General features: G+C 41.9%; 1 protein-coding gene across 7 annotated transcripts in view; it reads left to right on the top strand.

The window, feature by feature from the left end:
- Positions 1-383: 383 nt before the first annotated feature.
- Positions 384-18,549, top strand: part of LOC124965638 (contactin-associated protein-like 3) — a 214,880-nt gene continuing 196,714 nt past the window's right edge. For all 7 annotated transcript variants that reach the window (XM_047526727.1, XM_047526726.1, XM_047526724.1 and 4 more), the window contains exon 1: positions 384-681. In XM_047526727.1, the coding sequence (XP_047382683.1) occupies positions 597-681 (85 nt within the window). In that variant the 5' untranslated portion in view covers positions 384-596. The remainder of the gene's footprint in view (positions 682-18,549) is intronic.

Genomic DNA, 18,549 nt, shown 5'->3' with positions numbered 1-18,549 from the left:
ACATGACTACATCGTCCACCCTGGCACTGCTGCCCCAGCCGAACCCGCCCGCCTGCAGCTGGCTGGCTTCTGAGCCTCCATGCTAGTCAGAGTCTCAGCAAAGACAAGTGCGCGTCCGCAGGAGTCCCCGCTGCGGGGTTCTCCGCTCCATCTTTTGAGCAAAACAGGAGACGGTTCCCCTGCTGTCCCCGCTCTCCTCCTGTTCCGCGAACAGCCGCGTCCTGCAGCCACAGGGTGACGGCCAGGCACAAGCACCAGGCGGGGGCTCTGCGCCCCCGGCGGGGAGGAGCCTCAGGTGTGTCGCCGCGGAGGGCGGCGCGGGGGCGTGGGCCGGGCTCCCGACTCCTCCCGGGCGCGCCTGCCACCACGGCCAGGTGCTGGAGGCGCAGCCGGGCGCGGAGCGGTGGAGGCGCCTGGAGGCCGCCGTCCTGAGAGCGCTGCGGCGGGACGGGCGGCTCCTACTACGCCAGGCGGCTGAGCCGGGCGAGTGGGGAGCCGAGCTGCGGAGCGCGGAGCCCGGGCGGCGCGCAGGGCGCGAGCGCAGGCGACCCGAGCCGCCGCCGTCCTTGCAGCCGCGGGCGCCGAGAGCAGCGAGCATGGCCTCCGCCACCCGCGCCTTCCTCCAGGTGCTGCTGCTGTTGCCTCCGCAGACTTGGAGCCCGGCGGCAGCGGGGAATCCACGTAAGTTCAGCGAATGCTTTGCTACTTGGCTATCTGGGAAACTTTGTATTCTCATTATTGGTGATATTTGGACTTGACTAGCAGGGCATGCTCCTGAAAATAAAGAACCTTTAAAGAAATCTATTCAATTGCAACCTGAAAAATAGAATTTTATTTACAATAGACTTTCTTCTGGGGAAACTCTAAAATATATGATGCATATTTGACTTTCTATCCATATATTTGAATGTTCATTGAGAACGTTTTTTATAAAACTGAAAGGAACGTGGCAGTGAGATTAACCTACAAATTCTGTCATTTATTCATTTTTAGGATTGCAGCACCTCAGGAATTAAGTCTAACAGGGAAATAATTTGGCAGGCATTACATCATATTGCATCGATTTAGATGTTAGCAGTGTACAGTTTTGCAGGCGTTGGCATCTTCAGAGTTAAGATGTTAATTAACTCATGCACTTCAGGGATGGAACACCTGTAGGCTAAATTTTAGGACACAAATTTAATTACCTGCCACCACTACTAAGGGACCAGCACAGGGCACTCCCTTGATAGGGAACTTCATTTCTCATAGTAGAAAGTTGTTGCTTACAGACAAAACTTAGCCAGTCGTTTAAATGATCTTGAAAATTACACCTCTCTGGATGCTGATATTTTACATTTTAAAATTTGTCATTGGGTGGCCAGGTTCTGACTGTTAAAAATTTAGGAAGCCTTTATTCTAGGATGGGCTGTATTTGAATACAATGCTAATATTCCATATAGTTCAGCAGAACCCCATGTACCCATATTTTAATCACACATTAAAATGTTAAAATTAGTTGCTTGGATTAAATCTCTTCCTAAAGGGTACCTTCCTGTCTCCCTTAATTTAAGCCATCTCTGAGATTAGAATTTCTAAAATATCTCCCTCCTTGTAGTAAAACCACTTTAATTTTTCTTTCACTGCAATCTCCCCAGTCTCAGTCTCTGGCTTCTCCTACCAAAATCTCTTTTGAAATGAGCAGATCAATGCTAGTGGCTATATACAGAAATTCAGATGGCTGCAGGATAACCAGAGCGAGCTTTCAGCAGTTTACCTAAGCCATCCTTATGAAGTTTGTCTCAGGTAAGCCTCAAGCCAGGGTCATTGGCACACACTGACACAGGTATCAGCGTGGGTACCGTGCATGGTCATGCCATCCTACCTCACCCCAAAGGAACTCCTGATGCTTTGGTCCTAGGTTGCACCACGTTTCAGATTCGACTTTAATTTGATTTCGTGATACGGCTCTGTCAACTGAACATGGAGGTTTAGATGAAATCAAGTTCCTTAGGTCCTGTAATGGAAACTGCTGCTTTGCTTAAACGAGTCCAGAAATGAGAAGCGAAGTACCTGGAGAAAGGCCCGTGAAGCAATCCAGCCCTCCGCGGGGGACTGCAACAATAAAATCGGTCACTAGAGGCCACTCTTACCGCTTTCTCGCTGGCTTCTGAGGCCTCCTTGAGAGAAGCCGGCAGTGAAGTCCAGAGGGGACCCAGCACCAGCTTTCCTGGTTCTGTTCCTCCGTGGGATCCAGTCTACCTGCAGGGTTAGTGGGTTGAGTAATTTGCTTGGAATCCATGGAAGGATTAAGAGACGACAGGAGTCAGGCTGTTTTCTTCCACAGTGAGCATCCTTCTTGGAACAGGATGGGGCACCTGAGAAGACCTTGGAGAAGACAAGTGTACATGTTCAAAATGAGCTCCTCACTCAGCCTGGTCTGGCCAGTCACTGGCTGACACTGAAAATTCCAATACTAGTTTCATGGGCTTTTTTCCCACCTGGTCTTCTTTTGTCGAGGAAGCTTTTAGTAGCTCCATATCCAATACATTTTTATTAATTTTAAATTACTGTTTAGATCAAATAATTTTTCCACATAAAACTATAAAGGTAACAAAAACAAAGCCATCTTGCATACCAGTAAGAAAGCAGTGACGACCGTGCGAGTCTCCTCCTGCAACCCTGGGACTTGCTCAGGTTATTCGCAGCTGGTTCTCCAGAAGCAGGATCAGCCTCCACCAGGGCAGCCAGAGGCTGGGGCCACTAGATGGCTGTTGGCATGAAGTGGGGTCCTGAGAAGAGCCAGCCAAGATTTGACATTTTAGGGGTTCTATGTATTTTACTGCAATGTTAGTTCACCTGGCAAGTAAATGTTATAAAAATGAAAAAAATTCGTAAAAAAGAATTTTTATGTTGAGGGATTATTTTCCTAGCTCCAATGCTCATGTGCTTCTTTTTTTCTTCTCTCTTTCTCTCTCCCTATTTTGAATTATCCTGTATACTGTCCATGTTTCTGGAGGTGAAATATCTAGAATGGATTGCATTCTTTTTTTGCACTTTAGGATAGTTCCTGATACTGTCAAAGCTCTGAATGACTCACCCATTTCCCCCCTGGACTCAGCCATGGTTATACCATTCTGAGGACAGACCCCCAGAGTTTTGCATGTTTTTTATGTCTGTTGCTGGATCTCTCACTTGCTACCAAGGACGTGAGCAAAGATGGACATAGCTCTGCATGTTACTGTCGCCCTGGTTCCTGGTTCTGTCCCCACTTTCCTCTGAACACTGACACTGTGGAGTGGGCTGTGCAGGAGGATCTGACTTCCATTGCACCTTAGGTTAATCAAAATTGGCGCCTCATAATGAGTCAGATTATTCACGTCATTTATACTAAAGTTGTTTTCCTGTCCTGCCATTTTCTCTTCTGCCTAAGAGTGGATGAAAGGTCACTTACTGCTCCCACCCAGCACCCAAAACAATAGGTGGAATGGAGAGAACAGAGCAGCTCTGGGCGCTGATCCCAGCGTGTATAATCCAATGGTTGGCAAATTTTATGGAAATGCCTGTAGCTGGTAAAACGCTGAGTTACAGCCTTCGATGTTTCTTCTCACTGGACTGATTTGCTCATTGCTTAAGTAGAAACACTTTTACTCTTAATTGTTTATTTTTTTCCTAAATAGTTGTGTTTTTCTCAGGTTCACCAGCCTGACTGGGAGAAGGCAACCCTAGTACAGCTTGGTTTAGCAAGGAGAGTCATTCATGATGTGATACTGTTTTAGTCAGTTTTTTCTCTGCTGTGACTAAAAGACCTGACAAGAACAATTAGAGGAGGAAAAATTTGTTTGGGGGCTCATGGTTTCAGAAGTCTCGGTTCATAGACAGCTGGCTCCATTCCGCGGGGCTCGAGGTGAGGCAGAGCATCATGGCAGAAGAGTGTGGCAGAGGGAAGCAGCTCACAGATGATCAGGAAGTCCAGAGAGATGCCACTCACCAGATACAAAATATGTACCCCAAAGTCATGCCCCAAGGCCCGCCTCCTCTGGCCACACCATACCGTGGGACCCATTCAATCCCTCCAGGTGATTACTGTACTGATTAGGTTAAGGCTGTCACAACCCAATCATTTCTCATCTAAACCATTTTGCATTGTCTCACACGTGAACTTTTGAGGACACCTCACATCCAAACCATAGTGATATGTGTCGGGAAGAGTACCTCATCCAGTAGGAGAGTAATTATTTCAGCAGATGCTTCAATTTGGATCTTTCAGTAATACCATTAAGGAAAAGAACCTGCAGATGAGTAACAGACTCTTCAATTTAGCGTCAAATGGTGCACCATAAAAGAGGGAGCTTATACTGTCTTCATTCTTTTCCTCCAAACTCCAAACTTTATGGAGCATAAGTAGCCCATGGAATTAATAATCACTCCCCCCAAATTAATTTGATCATGAAGAAACCCAAGTTACTTGTCTTTCCTCTTCCTCTCTCCTCCTCTTTTTGAAGGACTCTGTCACCAAGCCATTCAATGAGGCTGAGCAGGTGGGCCTCCATGCTGGGTGGAGGAGTGGCTGAGGGGTGTGATGCCAGCTTCAGACACCTGGCAGGGTGCAGAAGGCACCACAGAGTGGCAGGAGTGGGACCTTCGGCAAATTGTCAGGGGCTGAGTGGTGTGGGGGGGGTAGGAGACTCTCTGGATTGAAGGAGGCTGAGAAAGCGTAACAGCTAAATGCTACCCATGATTCTGGACTGGATGCTTGTTCTGTACAGGATGTTATTGGAAACTGGTGAAACTTGAGGATTAAAAGTTGGAGCATATCCAAGTCAAATTATGGTTAAGTGGGATAATATCTTTGTTGTAGGAAATGCATGTTAAAGTATTCAGGAGTGATAGTGTATATTAATATAGTTCTGTCTTCTCCATAAATTCAAGATTGTTTCAAAATTAAATGCTTATTTAAAAAATCATTCAAAATACATGTAAAGTCATCAAGGAACAATAGAATGACTCAAATAAGTAAATAAATAAGTACATAAAAGCATGTAGACTAAATATCAAGAGGATAAAGAATTAAACAATTAGTAAGAAACAATGGAACATTCATTTGTGGATCAAATTAACCTACATTTCTGAATGACAAATGCACTTGGCATTGGGATCGCTCCTCCATTCTTTCCTGGAACATTTGGGGACTGTGACGCCTACATCAGACTTTTTCAAAATACCCTCTAGAGCTGGGATGTCTGAATGAATCCCTCGGAATGACTGGATATGGTCTTCTGGAACGGGCTCCCCCTTGTGATAAGACTTTTCACTGAAAGGTGAATTGCTCCTTGGCCTGGCTGCTCCCTGTGGCCCTGTCTTGGAGAAGCTAGATCATAATATGGTTGTACTCATGCCAAATGTGCTCTCTCTCTCTGCATAAAAATATTACTTTTCCACTTGTTATATAAAGTATAGGATGGTCTTAAATATCTTATGTCAAGGATTTCATTTATCTGCTAAGTACCATGTGGTAGCATTCAAAAGGAATCCATGAAATCCATTTCCCACTGACTCCCAATTTGAGTCTAACAAGTCTGATTTTTTAAAGAATGAGTCATATGCCTCATTTGAGTCAAATTTTATAATGAAATTACTACTCTGACAGTAAAGATGGAAAATTTCACAAAATGGGGATAAAAAGATATTGTTGGTGTTTGAGTTATAATCAAATGGAGACTGATTGAAGTCTAAAAACAATGGACATTTAAAAATAGTTGTAACTATTGGATTGCAATTTAAACAGTGTATCTATTAATAAGGTAGCTATTGAAATTATTTCTAAGAAGTAAATTACTAAGAAGAATGCTGTAATACGTATGAGTTGGGCTGTGGTTTTAATCACTTATGTTTTAGTTGTAGTATAAACTCATGTCTTGAGAGTGAAAAAGATCAGAGAGAGAGAGAGAGAGAGAGAGAGACAAAATACATACCCCATAGCCACGCCCCAATTCCCACCTCCTCCAGCCACACCCTACCACTTCAGTTACCCACTCAGCTAATCCCATCTGGGAATTAATTGGGTTAAGACTCTTACAACCCAATCATTTCTCCTCTGAACCTTCCTGCATTGTCTCACATGTGAGCTTTTGGGGGACACCTCACATCAAAACCATAACATGCCCCTTAAAATATTTGCAACTGAACCATGAAAAGGATTATAGACCAAACCAGCATATTGAATTATGACTTATAACTGAATATATACCTTCCTAAATTTTTTAAACAAGTAGAAAGAGGTATTTATTATGTTTAAAAGTTAAGTATACATTTTCTGATGTATACATTATGCATTTGTCTTTAGCTTTTATTTTTATGTGTTTATTAGTTCATTATAGTTTTACACAATTGTGGGGTTCATTTTGACATATTCATAAAGGCATGTAACATAATGGACTCCATTTTAATCCCCAGCACTACCTGCTTCCTTACCTTCCTCCCTCTCGCTGATCCCCTTCCTCTACCCTGTTGGTCTTCCTTCTGTGCATTTATTTTAAATTGGTACATTCTATGCATTTATTTTAAATTGACTTTCTGATTCTGGTGAGAAAACATTCTACCCTTGACTTTCTGAGTCTGGCTTATTTCATTTAGCATAATGTTCTCCAGCTCCATTTGCTGGCAAATGCCACAATTTCATTCTTCTTTATGACTGAGTAAAACACCATTGTGTATGCATACCATATTTTCTTTATCCAGTCACCTATGGAGGGATATCTATGCCGGTTTCATAACTTGTCTATCATGAATAGTGCTTCTATGAACATTGGTATGCATGTATCACTATCATATTTTATATATATATATATATATATATATATATATATATATGTTGGTCACTTGCATTTCTTCTTTTGAGAAATGTTTAGTTCATTTGTCCATTTATTGTTTTTTTTTTTGGTGTGGTATTAAATTTTTTGAGTTCTTTATATATTCTGGATATTAGTCTCCTATCAGAAGAGTAGTTGGCAATTTTCCCTTTCATTCTGTAGGCTCTGTCTTCATGGTCTTGTTTCCTTTGCTGTGTAGAAGCTTTTTAATTGGATGTCATCCTACTTATTGGTTCTTGGTTTTGTGCCTTGAGCTTTAGGGTCTTTCGAGGTGATCAATGCCTGCACCATTATGTTGGAATTTTGAGCCTACATTTTCCTTTAGCACCTGCAGTGTTTCTGTTCTATGGTCAAATTTTTAGGTCTTTCAGCCACTTAGAGTTGACTTTTGTGCAGGGTGAGAGATAGGGATCTAGTCTTACCCTTTTACATATGGATATTCAGTATTTCCAGCACCATTTGTTTAAAAGGTTATCTTTTCTCCAACATAGGGTTTGTTTTTGTTTTTGTTTTTGTTTTTGGTACCAGGAATTGAACTAAGGGTTGCTTAACCACTGAGCCACATCCCCAGCTCTGCTGTTTTGTATTTTATTTAGAGACAGGGTCTCATTGAATTGCTTAGCACCTCGCTTTTGCTGAGGCTGGCTTTGAACTCTCCATCTTCCTGCCTCAGCCTCCTGAGCCACTGGAATTACAGGCTCTCTAATGTATGTTTTTGGTACCTTTGTTAAGGATCAGGTGACTGTATTTATGTGGATTTGTCTCTGTGTCTTCTATTCCATGCCACTGGTCTTCATGTCCGTTTTTATGACAATACTATGGTGGTTTTGTTTCAGTAGCTCTGTGCTGTATTTTGAGATCGGGATATTATGGTGCTATGGGCATAACTTTTATTTCTCAGTATTTCTTTGTCTCTTCTAGTCTTTTATTCTTCCATGTGAATTTTAGGACTGTTTTTTTCTAGTTCTGTGAAGAATGTCATTGATATTTTGATGGGAATTGCCTTGAATCTGTGTACTGCTTTTGGTCATATGACCTTTTAAGACAGTATTAATTCTACCTCTCAAAGAACCTGGGAGATCTTTTCATCTTCTGAGGTCTTCTTTAACTTCTTTCCTCATTGTTCTATAATTCTCATTGTAGAGGTTTTTCACATCCTCGGTTAGATTTCTTTCTAAGTATTTTGTTTTTTGAGGCTATTCTGAGTGCAATTATTTTCTGACTTCCTTCTTAGCAGATTTGTTATTGAAGTCTAGGAAAATGATTGACTTATGTATGTTGATTTTGTTTCCTGCTACTTTGCTAAATTTATTTATCAGTTCTAGAAGTCTTCTGGTGGAACTTTTCGGGCCGTCTAAATATAAAATTGTTATCAGCAAACAGATAATTTAACTTCTTCTTTTCCTGTTTGTATCCCTTTAATTTCCTTTTTCCTGCCTGATTGCTCTGGCTAGAGTTTCAAGGACCATGTTGAATAGGAGTGGTGAAGGTAGATTTCCTTATCGTGTTCCTCTTTTTAGAGGAAATGCTTTCAGTTCTTCTCCTTTTAGTATGTTGTTGGTCTTTGGCTTGTCATATTTAGCCTGTTTCATGTTGAGATAAATTCCTTCTGTCCCTAGTTTTTCTAGTGTTTAAACATGAAGTGGAGCTGAATGTTGTCAGATGCTTTTTCTGCATCAATTGAGATAATCATATGATTCTTGTCCTTAACTCTATTTATGTGGTGAATTACATTTATCGATTTGCATATGTTGAACCAACCTTGCGTCCCTGCAATGAAACCCACTTGATCCTGTGTCTTTTTGAATGCGGTTTGCCAATATTTTATTAAGAATTTTTGTACCTATGTTCCTATGTTAATCTGGAATATTGGTCTAAAGTTTTCTTTCCTTGATGTGCTTTGTCTGGTTTTGATATGAGGGTGATACTAGCTTCATAGAGTGAATTTGGCAGTGATCCCTCCTTTTCTATTTCATGGAATAATTTGAAGGTGAGAGTTATTAGTTCTCCTCTGAAGGTCTGATAAAACTCAGCTGAGAATCCATCTGGTCCTGGGCTTTTTTGGGGGAAGATTTATAATAGTTACTTCAATTTCATTATTTGATATTGGTCTGTTTGTTTTCTATAGTCTTATGTCATGGTTCATTTTAGGTTGGTCATGTTTGTCTTTTTGAAGAATCAATTCTTTGTTTACTTGAACTTTCGTATTTTTAAAAATTTTGGCTCTGATTTTAATTATTTCCAGTCTTATACTGATTTTGGTATTAGTTTGTTCTTCTTTTTTTAGGGCTTAGAGGTGTAACATTAGCTTTTTATTTGGTGTCTTTTTTTTTTTTAATGTAGGAATTCAGTGTTATAAACTTTCCTCTGAGAACTACCTTTATACTGTCCCAGAGATTTTGAAATGCTGTATTTCTATTCTTATGTGGCTCTAAGAATTTTTAAATTTCTTCCCTGATTTCTTCTGTGATCCATTCCTCATTTAAAATATATTATTTAATCTCCAGGTGTTAGAATGGTTTCTGTTTTTTATCTTGACATCAATTTCTAATCTTATTCCATTATGATCTGACGGGAAGTAAGGAATTATCTATTGTTTTGTATTTGCTAAGATTTGCTTTGTGCCCTAATATATGATCTATTTTAGAGAATGTTCCATGGACTGCTAAGATGAAAGTGAATTCAGTTGTTGATGGATGAACTATTCAATAGATATGTTAGGTCCATTTAATAGTATTTTTAATTTCTGAAGAGTCTTTGCTTAGCTTATATCTGGATGATCTTTCTAATGGTGAGGGGTGTGTTGAAATCACCCGATAATATTACATTGAGGTCTGTCTTAGTCCTCATATCATGTAGGGTTTGTTCTGTGTAAGCAGGTGCATTGACCTTTGGGGCATAAATATTTAACTGTCATTGTATCTTGCTTTTTGGATAGTTCCCTTAATCACTCTAAAGTGATCTTCTTTGTATCTTCTGATTAATTTTGGCTTGAGGTTTAATTTTTCAGATGAAAGAGTAGCTACTCCTGTTTGCTTTTGATCTCCAGATCAATGGTGTATCTTTTCCCATCCTTTTACCTTCAGCCTGTGGATGTCTTTGCCTGTACAGTAAGTCTCTTTTGAACAACATATGGTTGGGTCTTGTTTTTAATCTAATCTGCTAGTCTGTGCCTTTAAAAAAATTTTTGGCATAATGTATTAAAATCACCTTGAATACAATTGACATTCAGTCTTGCCAAATAAATATAACCTGAACAGAATTATTTTATGCTTTCGTAATTAATCAAGAACAATATTCTAAATATTCTAGAAACACAAAAATTGACACATGCATCGTACTTCTTTCAACAGTGACATTCTTTAGATAATGAGTTGTTTATTATGTTTTCTGTACTAGAGATAAAACCCAGGGATGCCTTTACCCCTGAGCTACATCCCTAGGCCCTCCCCTGCCTTTTTGGTTTGTGTCTTTTAATTGGAGAGTTGAGACCATTTACAATCAAAGTTATAAAAAGATAATTTTTGTTTCCTGCCATTTTGACTTATTTCTAATGTTTAATTCAGATTTTTGTGTTTTACTTGGTTATGCGTTTACTAAGATTCAACCATCCACTGGCTTTGATACTTGTTTTTTATTTCTTCTGCTTATAACATTTTATAAATATTTTCTGTATTGCTGACTTAGTAGTCATGAATTCTTTTAGTTTCTGCTTATCTTGGAAGGGTTTTATTTCACTTCAATTATGAAAGATAGCTTTGCTGGATGTAACAATCTTGGCAGGCAACCATTATCTTTAAGAATATATTCCAAACCCTCCTGGCTTTTAGAAGCTGGGCTGAAAGATCAGAAAAATTTCTAACTGGCTTACCTCTAAATGTCATTGTTAGGTCAGAATTTGGGCGACTGTAGGGGGCAGAGCGGAGCAACTGAGACAAAGGACAGCGCCCAAACGGTGACCGATTAAATGAGCTGGAAAATTCCACTGACCCTTAACATCTACCTGTCACTCAAGACCCCCTCCCATTCCGGGCTATAAAGACCCTAGGCACCGGGGCTACACGAGTTTTTCTCCGGTCCCTACCTGACCTGTACCCCAGGGGTCTGGGAATTTCACCCGAGAAATTCCAATAAAGCTTGCTTCGTCCACTTTCTGTCCGATTTTATTTGGCCGCTAACCATGCCCCTGAGCTTACAGTCATTTTCTGTTTTACTCTTGTGATTTAAAAAATTTTATCCTCGTTCTCATATTGGGCATTTTAATTATAATATGTCTTGGAGAGGATTTTTTTTTTAACCTTGTTTCTTTGGGATTCTAAATGCATCTTATATTTGTATGTGTATCTGGGTCTGGAAATTTTTAAAATATTATTTTAATGAAAAGTTTGGTATTCTTTAGTTTTTATTTTGGTGGCCTTATCTACACCAATGATTCTTGGATTTGATCTCTTAATGTCATCACAAATTTCTTGGATATTCTTGGCATAGTCTCTTAACATCTTTTCTTTATTGTTCACTCTATTTTCAAGATTACATACTCTGGCCAAGCATAGTGGTGCATGTCTGTAATTCCAGCAGCTTGGGAGGCTGAGGCAGGAGGATCACAAGGTCAAAGCCTGCCTCAGGAATTTAGTGAGGTCCTAAGCAACTTAGTAAGGCCCTGTCTCTAAATAAATACATAAATAAATAAATAGCTAAATAAATAAATAAATAAAAAGGGCTTGGGATGAAGCTCAGTTTTAAAGTGTCCCTGGGTTAAAAAAAAAAAAAAAAGCATACTTTATCTTCAAAGCTGAAAATCTGCCTTCTACGTGGTCTTAACTATTGGCTTTCATCTGAATTTTTAATTTGATTTGTTGAGTCATTTCCAGGATTTCCGTTTGATTCTTTTTCAGAATCTCTTTATTGAAATGTTATTTTACTTCCTGTACTTTCTTAATTCAGTCCTTTCGTCTTCTTTTAGTTAATTGAATATTTTAGCTGTGAACTTTCTAAATTCTTTATCTGAAATTTCCCGCACTGGGGTGTCAATGGGATCAGTTGTTGAAGCGTTAGGGCTCCTCAGGGAGATGTGTTCCCTGGCTTTTTCCTATTGCTGTATTTCTACCCACTGCTGGGATTTTCTCTCTTCTACTTTTATGCAAGAGACTAGTGAATGAGATTCTTTAAGTTTTCTAGACTGGGTGAAAATCCAAGTGTTGGTATTCCCAGTGCATGTCCTCCGCCATGCCCAGTATCTAGGACCCCCCTGAGCGAGTGTGCAACACCCAGTTAACTGGAATCACTTCAGAACAAAGTCACGCACCGTAGGGGGAAAAGCTTATTGAAATGTCCTCCACGGTTCTTCTAGTCCACATATGAAATTGGAGTAATATTTTTGAATAGGTTTAGAAATGAATTAGAAAAAATAGTAAAATCACTGTTAAAGGAGTTAGGGGTTAAATAGGGAAAAGAGAAACAAAATGGACAAAGAAAAAAAAATAAGAGAAAAGAGAAGAAATAATGCAAACTAAGATGAAAAGAAAAAAAAAGGGGAATCTGAGACAGGAGCAGGCAGGGCAACAGGGAAAAGAGAGACCAAGAGTAGCACATATGAACCTGAGCTTGGAAAGTACAGACGGAAGAAATGATTCCAGTTAATGCTTTAGAATTAGAAGAAATATAATCCACTGGGCTGAGGGCTGCAGTATTGAAAAATAAGGGAACATGATGGATTCTGTATGAAATGTAATGCCTGTGAGGTCCAAATCCACGTTAGTGCTGTGTATGACGTTCCGTGCTGAAATGGGAGGGTCCTTACTGAGTCTTCCTGATTTGAATGTCATCAAGATTTGGAACCTTTACCACAGGTCCACCGCTCCTTGGCTTGGCTTTCCCTCCAAGTTTCCCTGAGTGTGGAGGCAGGATCATAGCAGCTCACTTCTGATTCAATTCTAGGAGGCCCCCTCAGATCTTTGGTGTCCGGGTACCTACTAGCTGCTGTTGGGTCGGAGGAGATGGTCCCTAACTGTCCATGACTCAGCAGGCAGCTTGCTCCTTGTTCAGAGATGCAGTTTTGTGTGCCTTTCTGAAGAAAAGCTTTGTGTGTCCAGCACTGTCCAATGCAGCCTGGGTCCCCTGTGTGCATGTCAGGGTGTGAGGGACTGGAGGTGGAAGGTTGATGTGGCTCTGGGTGACCTGTGGAGGAGATGGCCTGTGCTGTTGCCCTCTGGAGTGTGCAGGTCCCAGGGTGGGGTGCGCCTCTGTAAGCCCCTCTGGGGTGTGTACTGTGCTGCATAAGCCCAGGGCCCTCCACTGGCCGCTTGGAGTTGTGACATCTGTGAGCCTGTGCATCTGAATGAGAACTGAGTTAACTGGCAACTTGGGGACTTAGGCATGTGTATGCACCCTGAAATGCTGGGAACACCACTCACTTCCCTGGTTGATCAGGGTCTCCTGTGCTTGTGAGTCAGCCTGGAGGCCCAGGTCTGCCTCTTGGGCAGGTGCTGTGTCTCCTGGCTGTTCCTGTTGGGTGCGGGGCTGGGATGTCACTGGCTGCTCTGAATCACTGAGGACCTGCCTCCCTCAGCTGGTGAGCTCTTGGTAGCCGTCTGCAACCGCAGGGCCTGTGAATGCACCGTCCTAAGTTTTAACTGCAGACAATATAATATTAAATATATTTTTCAGAAAACATAGAACTTATGGTTTCTTGATTTAACTTATTCTATAGTTAAATACTATGGAAAATGTTTTAGTTCATGCCATTGCATTTTAGGCAAATGTAAAGTGAAGGCAGAGGATGTACATATTGGGAATCATTTGGAAGTCATAGACTTGAGAGCTCAAATCTTCTGTGACTTTGACCTTCTTTCTTTGACTTGTGACTACAATCTTTTCACTGCCCTTTCAACATAAACCCAATATTTATGGAATTCCAGACCCAAAGGGAAGGATTTCTTTGGAAACTGAGCAAGTGATATGAATTCTTCTTTGACATACTAAAATAATTTGATCTAAAATATTAGCCATCACTTTTAGATAACTATTAAATCAGAGGTGCCTCCAGTATAGGAAGATAAGAATTTATTTTGGATTTTGAAATCTAGTCCCCTTCCAGCAAGGTGGTAGAATTTAAGTTGGTCGATGGGTGCACAGAAAGTCAACTCTGTCTGTTTGTAAGTATGTATTTGCCTGAGGCGTGGGTGAGAGAAAAGCTGTAAGGTGCCATAGTGTGGATCCTGAGTATCCCCAGAGGCCATGTGGTAAAGGCTTGGTCCCCACCTTTGGGAGGTGGTGGAAGCTTTATCAGGGGTGGAGTCCAGAAAGAGGCCTTTTGGTCATTGGGGGAGTGCCCTTGACAAGGTCTGGGACCCCAGCCAGTCCTCCCTCCCTTTGCTTCCTGACTGGAGAGGTGAGTGGTTTTGTTCTGCTATGGACTCTGCCATGATGAGCTGCCTCACAGTGGCCCAAGGCCAAGGACCAAGTTACCAGGGACTGAAACCTCCAAAATTGTGAGCCAGAACAAAGCTTCTGTCCTCATAAACATTTAATTATCTCAGGTATTTTTTTTTTATAGTGACAAAAGTTGATTAGCACATAGGAGAATTAAACTACATCATTGTCTTGGGCAGGGATGGTGGCTCAGTGGCAGAGCACTTGCCTAGTATGCATGAGGCACTGGGTTCGATTCTCAGCATTGCATATAAATAAATAAGGAAATAAAAGGTCCATCAACAACTAAAAAAATATATTTAAAAATAAGATACATTGTATTAATGTTTCATGTCACATCCAGTAAAACTAGGATTGGGACTAGGTAGTTTTGTGTTTGCAGAGAATACTTGGGGTTTACATTCCTAAGAAAATGAGAGAGGAAAACAGAGCATCGTGCCTGTTCTGATAGTTTCCCACAGGGTACCCTCAAACTTCACCAGAGGAGTGTCCTCTTGGACTTCCTGTGCTTGGCCTGCCCTCTGACCAGTCCCTGTAGACTAATCTTGCTGAAGACAGCAATGAAGATAAGGTACCAGTAATGGACTTTGATGTAAGTACCACCAGAATAGATCCTAATTTTATTTCAAAGATAAATCCATTAACATAGATACAAAGAGGAAAGTATTTGAAGCAAAATCCCTATCACAGCATATACACTGTTTACTTTGGATCTCCAATTTTAGGTGCTTTTTGAGAAATATATCTCCATCATAGACATATATCTAAATGCTAGATTTTTCTCCACTTTAAGGACTTGTGATATGACTTCACATTTTTAATAATTAAGATATTTATAATTTTATTGTAAGAGATGGGTAGGAAAAGTAATACAATATCAAATGGCAAAATAAATATTTGTGTAATGTTACAAAACTGCCTTGTCATATGTGTGTGTGATTCTTGTGCTAATTTGAACTATTGTACAGGACCAGGGAAAAAGTTCACAGTTAATTAAGAAAGCCCTAGGGCCTGTGAAATTTTATAGTGCAGCTTGTTACAGAGCCTAAAATTTGCCAACATCGCTAAAGCTTGGGAAAAGTTTCAGATTCCCCAACAGAAAAAGATGCTGCTTAGCTTTAAGAAAGCAACTAATTCACCTCCTGCTGTTCTCATTGTTTATCAGCAATCACGGAAACCCAAATAATCTCTAAAATTGTAATAAAATTGTAAAAATATCACGTAGATTTTCAGTTATTATGAATCACAGTAGGAGAATCATTTGCTATTCTTCATGTATAAACTAAGATTAAGACACTTATTAATAAAACTTGGGCCATAAAAGATTTATTTCCGTGGGATAATGTCTTTTACTGAATTAGCTCCATTTTTACTTGTTTCCCTAGTAAGCAAGAAATTTAATTTGCTAGAAGACAGATTATACGTGTTGGGAGACAATTCTCCATGAATCTCTGGTACTTCTTCACACTCTGCAAGTGAGGAGTCATCTTTTCAAGGCTGTTTGTGGTGCATAGAGTCTTAGGTGCCATTCAGAGTGTTTGCCTCTAGAGTAAAGGACGCAGCATTTACTGCCCATAGAAAGGTGTCCCGAGTTCCTGAGAGTATTATGTTAAGCAAGATAAGCTGAACTCAGAAGGTCAAGGGTTGTAGGTTTTCTTTCATATGTGGAAGCTAGAGAGGAACAGGGAAAAGAAAGGTGGGGGTGGATCTCTTGAAAATTGAGGGAGATCATTAGAGTAGAGGAAAGGGACAACAGGACAGGGGAGGGAGGACGGGAGAGAAAGGGGAGGCACTGGGGAGTGATATTGGCCAAATTATAGTTCTGTCGTGTGCTTGTACGAATATGTAACAACAAATCCCATCAATATGTACAACTATAATGAACCAATTAAAAAATGGGAAAGAGAAAAAATCAAGTTCCCTAAAGTCAGGAGTCCTCCCTTGTTCTGGAACCCACTGCGCTTCAGTTCTTCACGTGGACCTGGACACGCTTCCTGCACAGGGTTGGGAGGCCAGGAGACTTTGGTCGATGCCCGGACCCGTGCTGCTTGCTCTGCTGTGAGTAGTGAAGTCCTTTGCTTTGACCCGACCTCTCCTGCAGGCATCCGTGACAATGGCAGGCCAGCCTCGCTTGCAAGTAGATAAAACACCTCTCCTGCAGGCATCCATGACAATGGCAGGCCAGCCTCGCTTGCAAGTAGATAAAACATCGGCCCTTCACAGGTCTTAGCAGTGTCCTTGCTGTGGAGCGATTGTTTCTGATGCAGGAGTAGCTGTAGCATGAAGTAGGAATCAGTGAGAAGATAACACCTGAGATTAGCGACAAGTTGCATATTAAATGCCGTGTTTTGTTTCACGAGTCACAGCTAATGCCTTCTGGAGCAGAGGGAGACAGTGCTCGCTTGTCAGAAGGCGCGGTTGAGTCTACTGTGCACGTCGCCTCCCTGCATTCTTGCAGACAAAGAACTGTCATGACAAAGTTCACCTCACGGTTTCCGGGTTGATTGTCGATTGTGTGTGTGTGTGTGTGTGTGTGTGTGTGTGTGTGGCAGGGTGGGCAGATCTCCCCTTCTGTGTGACATCCGTCCCTTTAGTTTTCCTGCTCTGTGTCATGCCACATTTTAAAACACCACCCATATGCCTTCTGGAAAACTCTATCCTCACCAGAGCTTCTCCAGAAAGTAGAGCCCGGGATGTGCTATGTGCTGGTAGGCACTGCCGGGAGCACCTGGGGCTTCAACTCCAGGAGCCTTCGGGAGCCATCAGGAGCCTTCGGGAGCCTTCGGGAAGTCAGGCTGCCTCCCCAAGAGACAGCAGGGTCCTTGTTCCCCTCTCATGTGGTAAAGCTCTCCTCGAGGTCATAACGGCATGAGTGAGGACTGGCATCTGCAGGTTTTCCTGGTCAGCTCAGCGATGGCCCCATAGAAGGTGAGCCAGGAGGGAGAGGGGCAGGGTGCAGTGCCTGCCATAGTGTGGACTCCAGTCACAGTGTCCGCGTCTGCGGAATGACTCTGCACTTATTCAATTTTAACACCTCCATATGTAGAAAGCAAGTTTTGCCTTCATGCTACCTGTCGTTTTAGATTTTTTTTTCCAACTTTAAATCCAAGCTCTTAGGAAAAGCAAAGCAGTATCTTATCCTTTTCTGAGTTACTAGTTCCCCTCCCCTTTCATCCTGCCCGGCCACACAGTCCTCCCTGCCAGGCCCGCAGCTTCTTTCCTGCCACCGTTTCTCTGCATGGTCGGCTAACTTTCCTGAACCAGCTCTAGTTCCCTGATCTCTCTTGTGCCCAGGCTTCACTGTCTGCACGGTGCCTTTCCCGGTGGCCCACCCTCCCCTCTCTCACCACTTGCTTAATGGCAGACCTATTGTCATTCCCTGAGGGCCTCTCATTGCTGGGCACAGTGCGCTGCAGTGATCCCTTAAAAAATGCACCACGCCCACTGCCAGGCGTCTGCCAGGCGATTTGCCATCACCAGCCCTGGCATGGTTCCCAGGAGGCCATCAGCATTCAGTATCTAGAGTGTGAACAGACGGATCTATGGCTTGGACTGATGGAAACGAGGGAAGACGGGACTGGCCGGGTCAGTGGAGCTGTAGCACCCAGGGGGGTTACATGGAGAAAGCCAAGATGGTCACTCTGGCCCAAGAGTCCCTTTACTTTTGCAGCTGGTATCTGGAATTCAAATAAAGGCATCGTATTTATCTGTTGAATATCATTTTCCATTTTTTTAGATTCAAAACTCCGTTCCCACTGTTGAGGTCACTTGGATCCAGATTCTCCTTCTCAACACCAGTCCCCAGATTTCCCTGATAGCATCCATGTTAGTCAGTGTTCTGCAGAGAAATGTAACACACTTATATTATTGCCAAGCAACGGATTCCGGAGTCTGGTGAGTCTGATCTGCAGGGAGAGCGGGCAGGCTGGAGAGCTGGTGCTCTGTTGGAAGGCCAGCGGGCAGGAGGAGCCTGGGCAACAGGTGAAGCCTGAAAGCTGAGTGCTGGAGAATTCCCTCTCTGGGGCACCCGCCTCCCACCCCAGGCCTTCAACTGTTCGGATGAGGCCCACCCACATTATGGAGGGCAGTTTGTTTGGCTCTACCAATTAAATTTTCATCCAAAAACACCTTTGTAGAAACATCCAAAATAATGTTTGAACAAATATCTGGATCCCTCTGGCTTAGTCAGATTGATACATAGAATAAACCACCCTAGCATCTTACTTTTGATGTATCCAGTCACGTTTAGAAGGAGACAGCTAATCTA

Source organism: Sciurus carolinensis, chromosome 15, assembly GCF_902686445.1.
Source record: "Sciurus carolinensis chromosome 15, mSciCar1.2, whole genome shotgun sequence".
Classification (NCBI taxonomy): Eukaryota; Metazoa; Chordata; class Mammalia; order Rodentia; family Sciuridae; genus Sciurus; species Sciurus carolinensis.
This window is presented reverse-complemented; position numbering and strand designations above follow the sequence as displayed.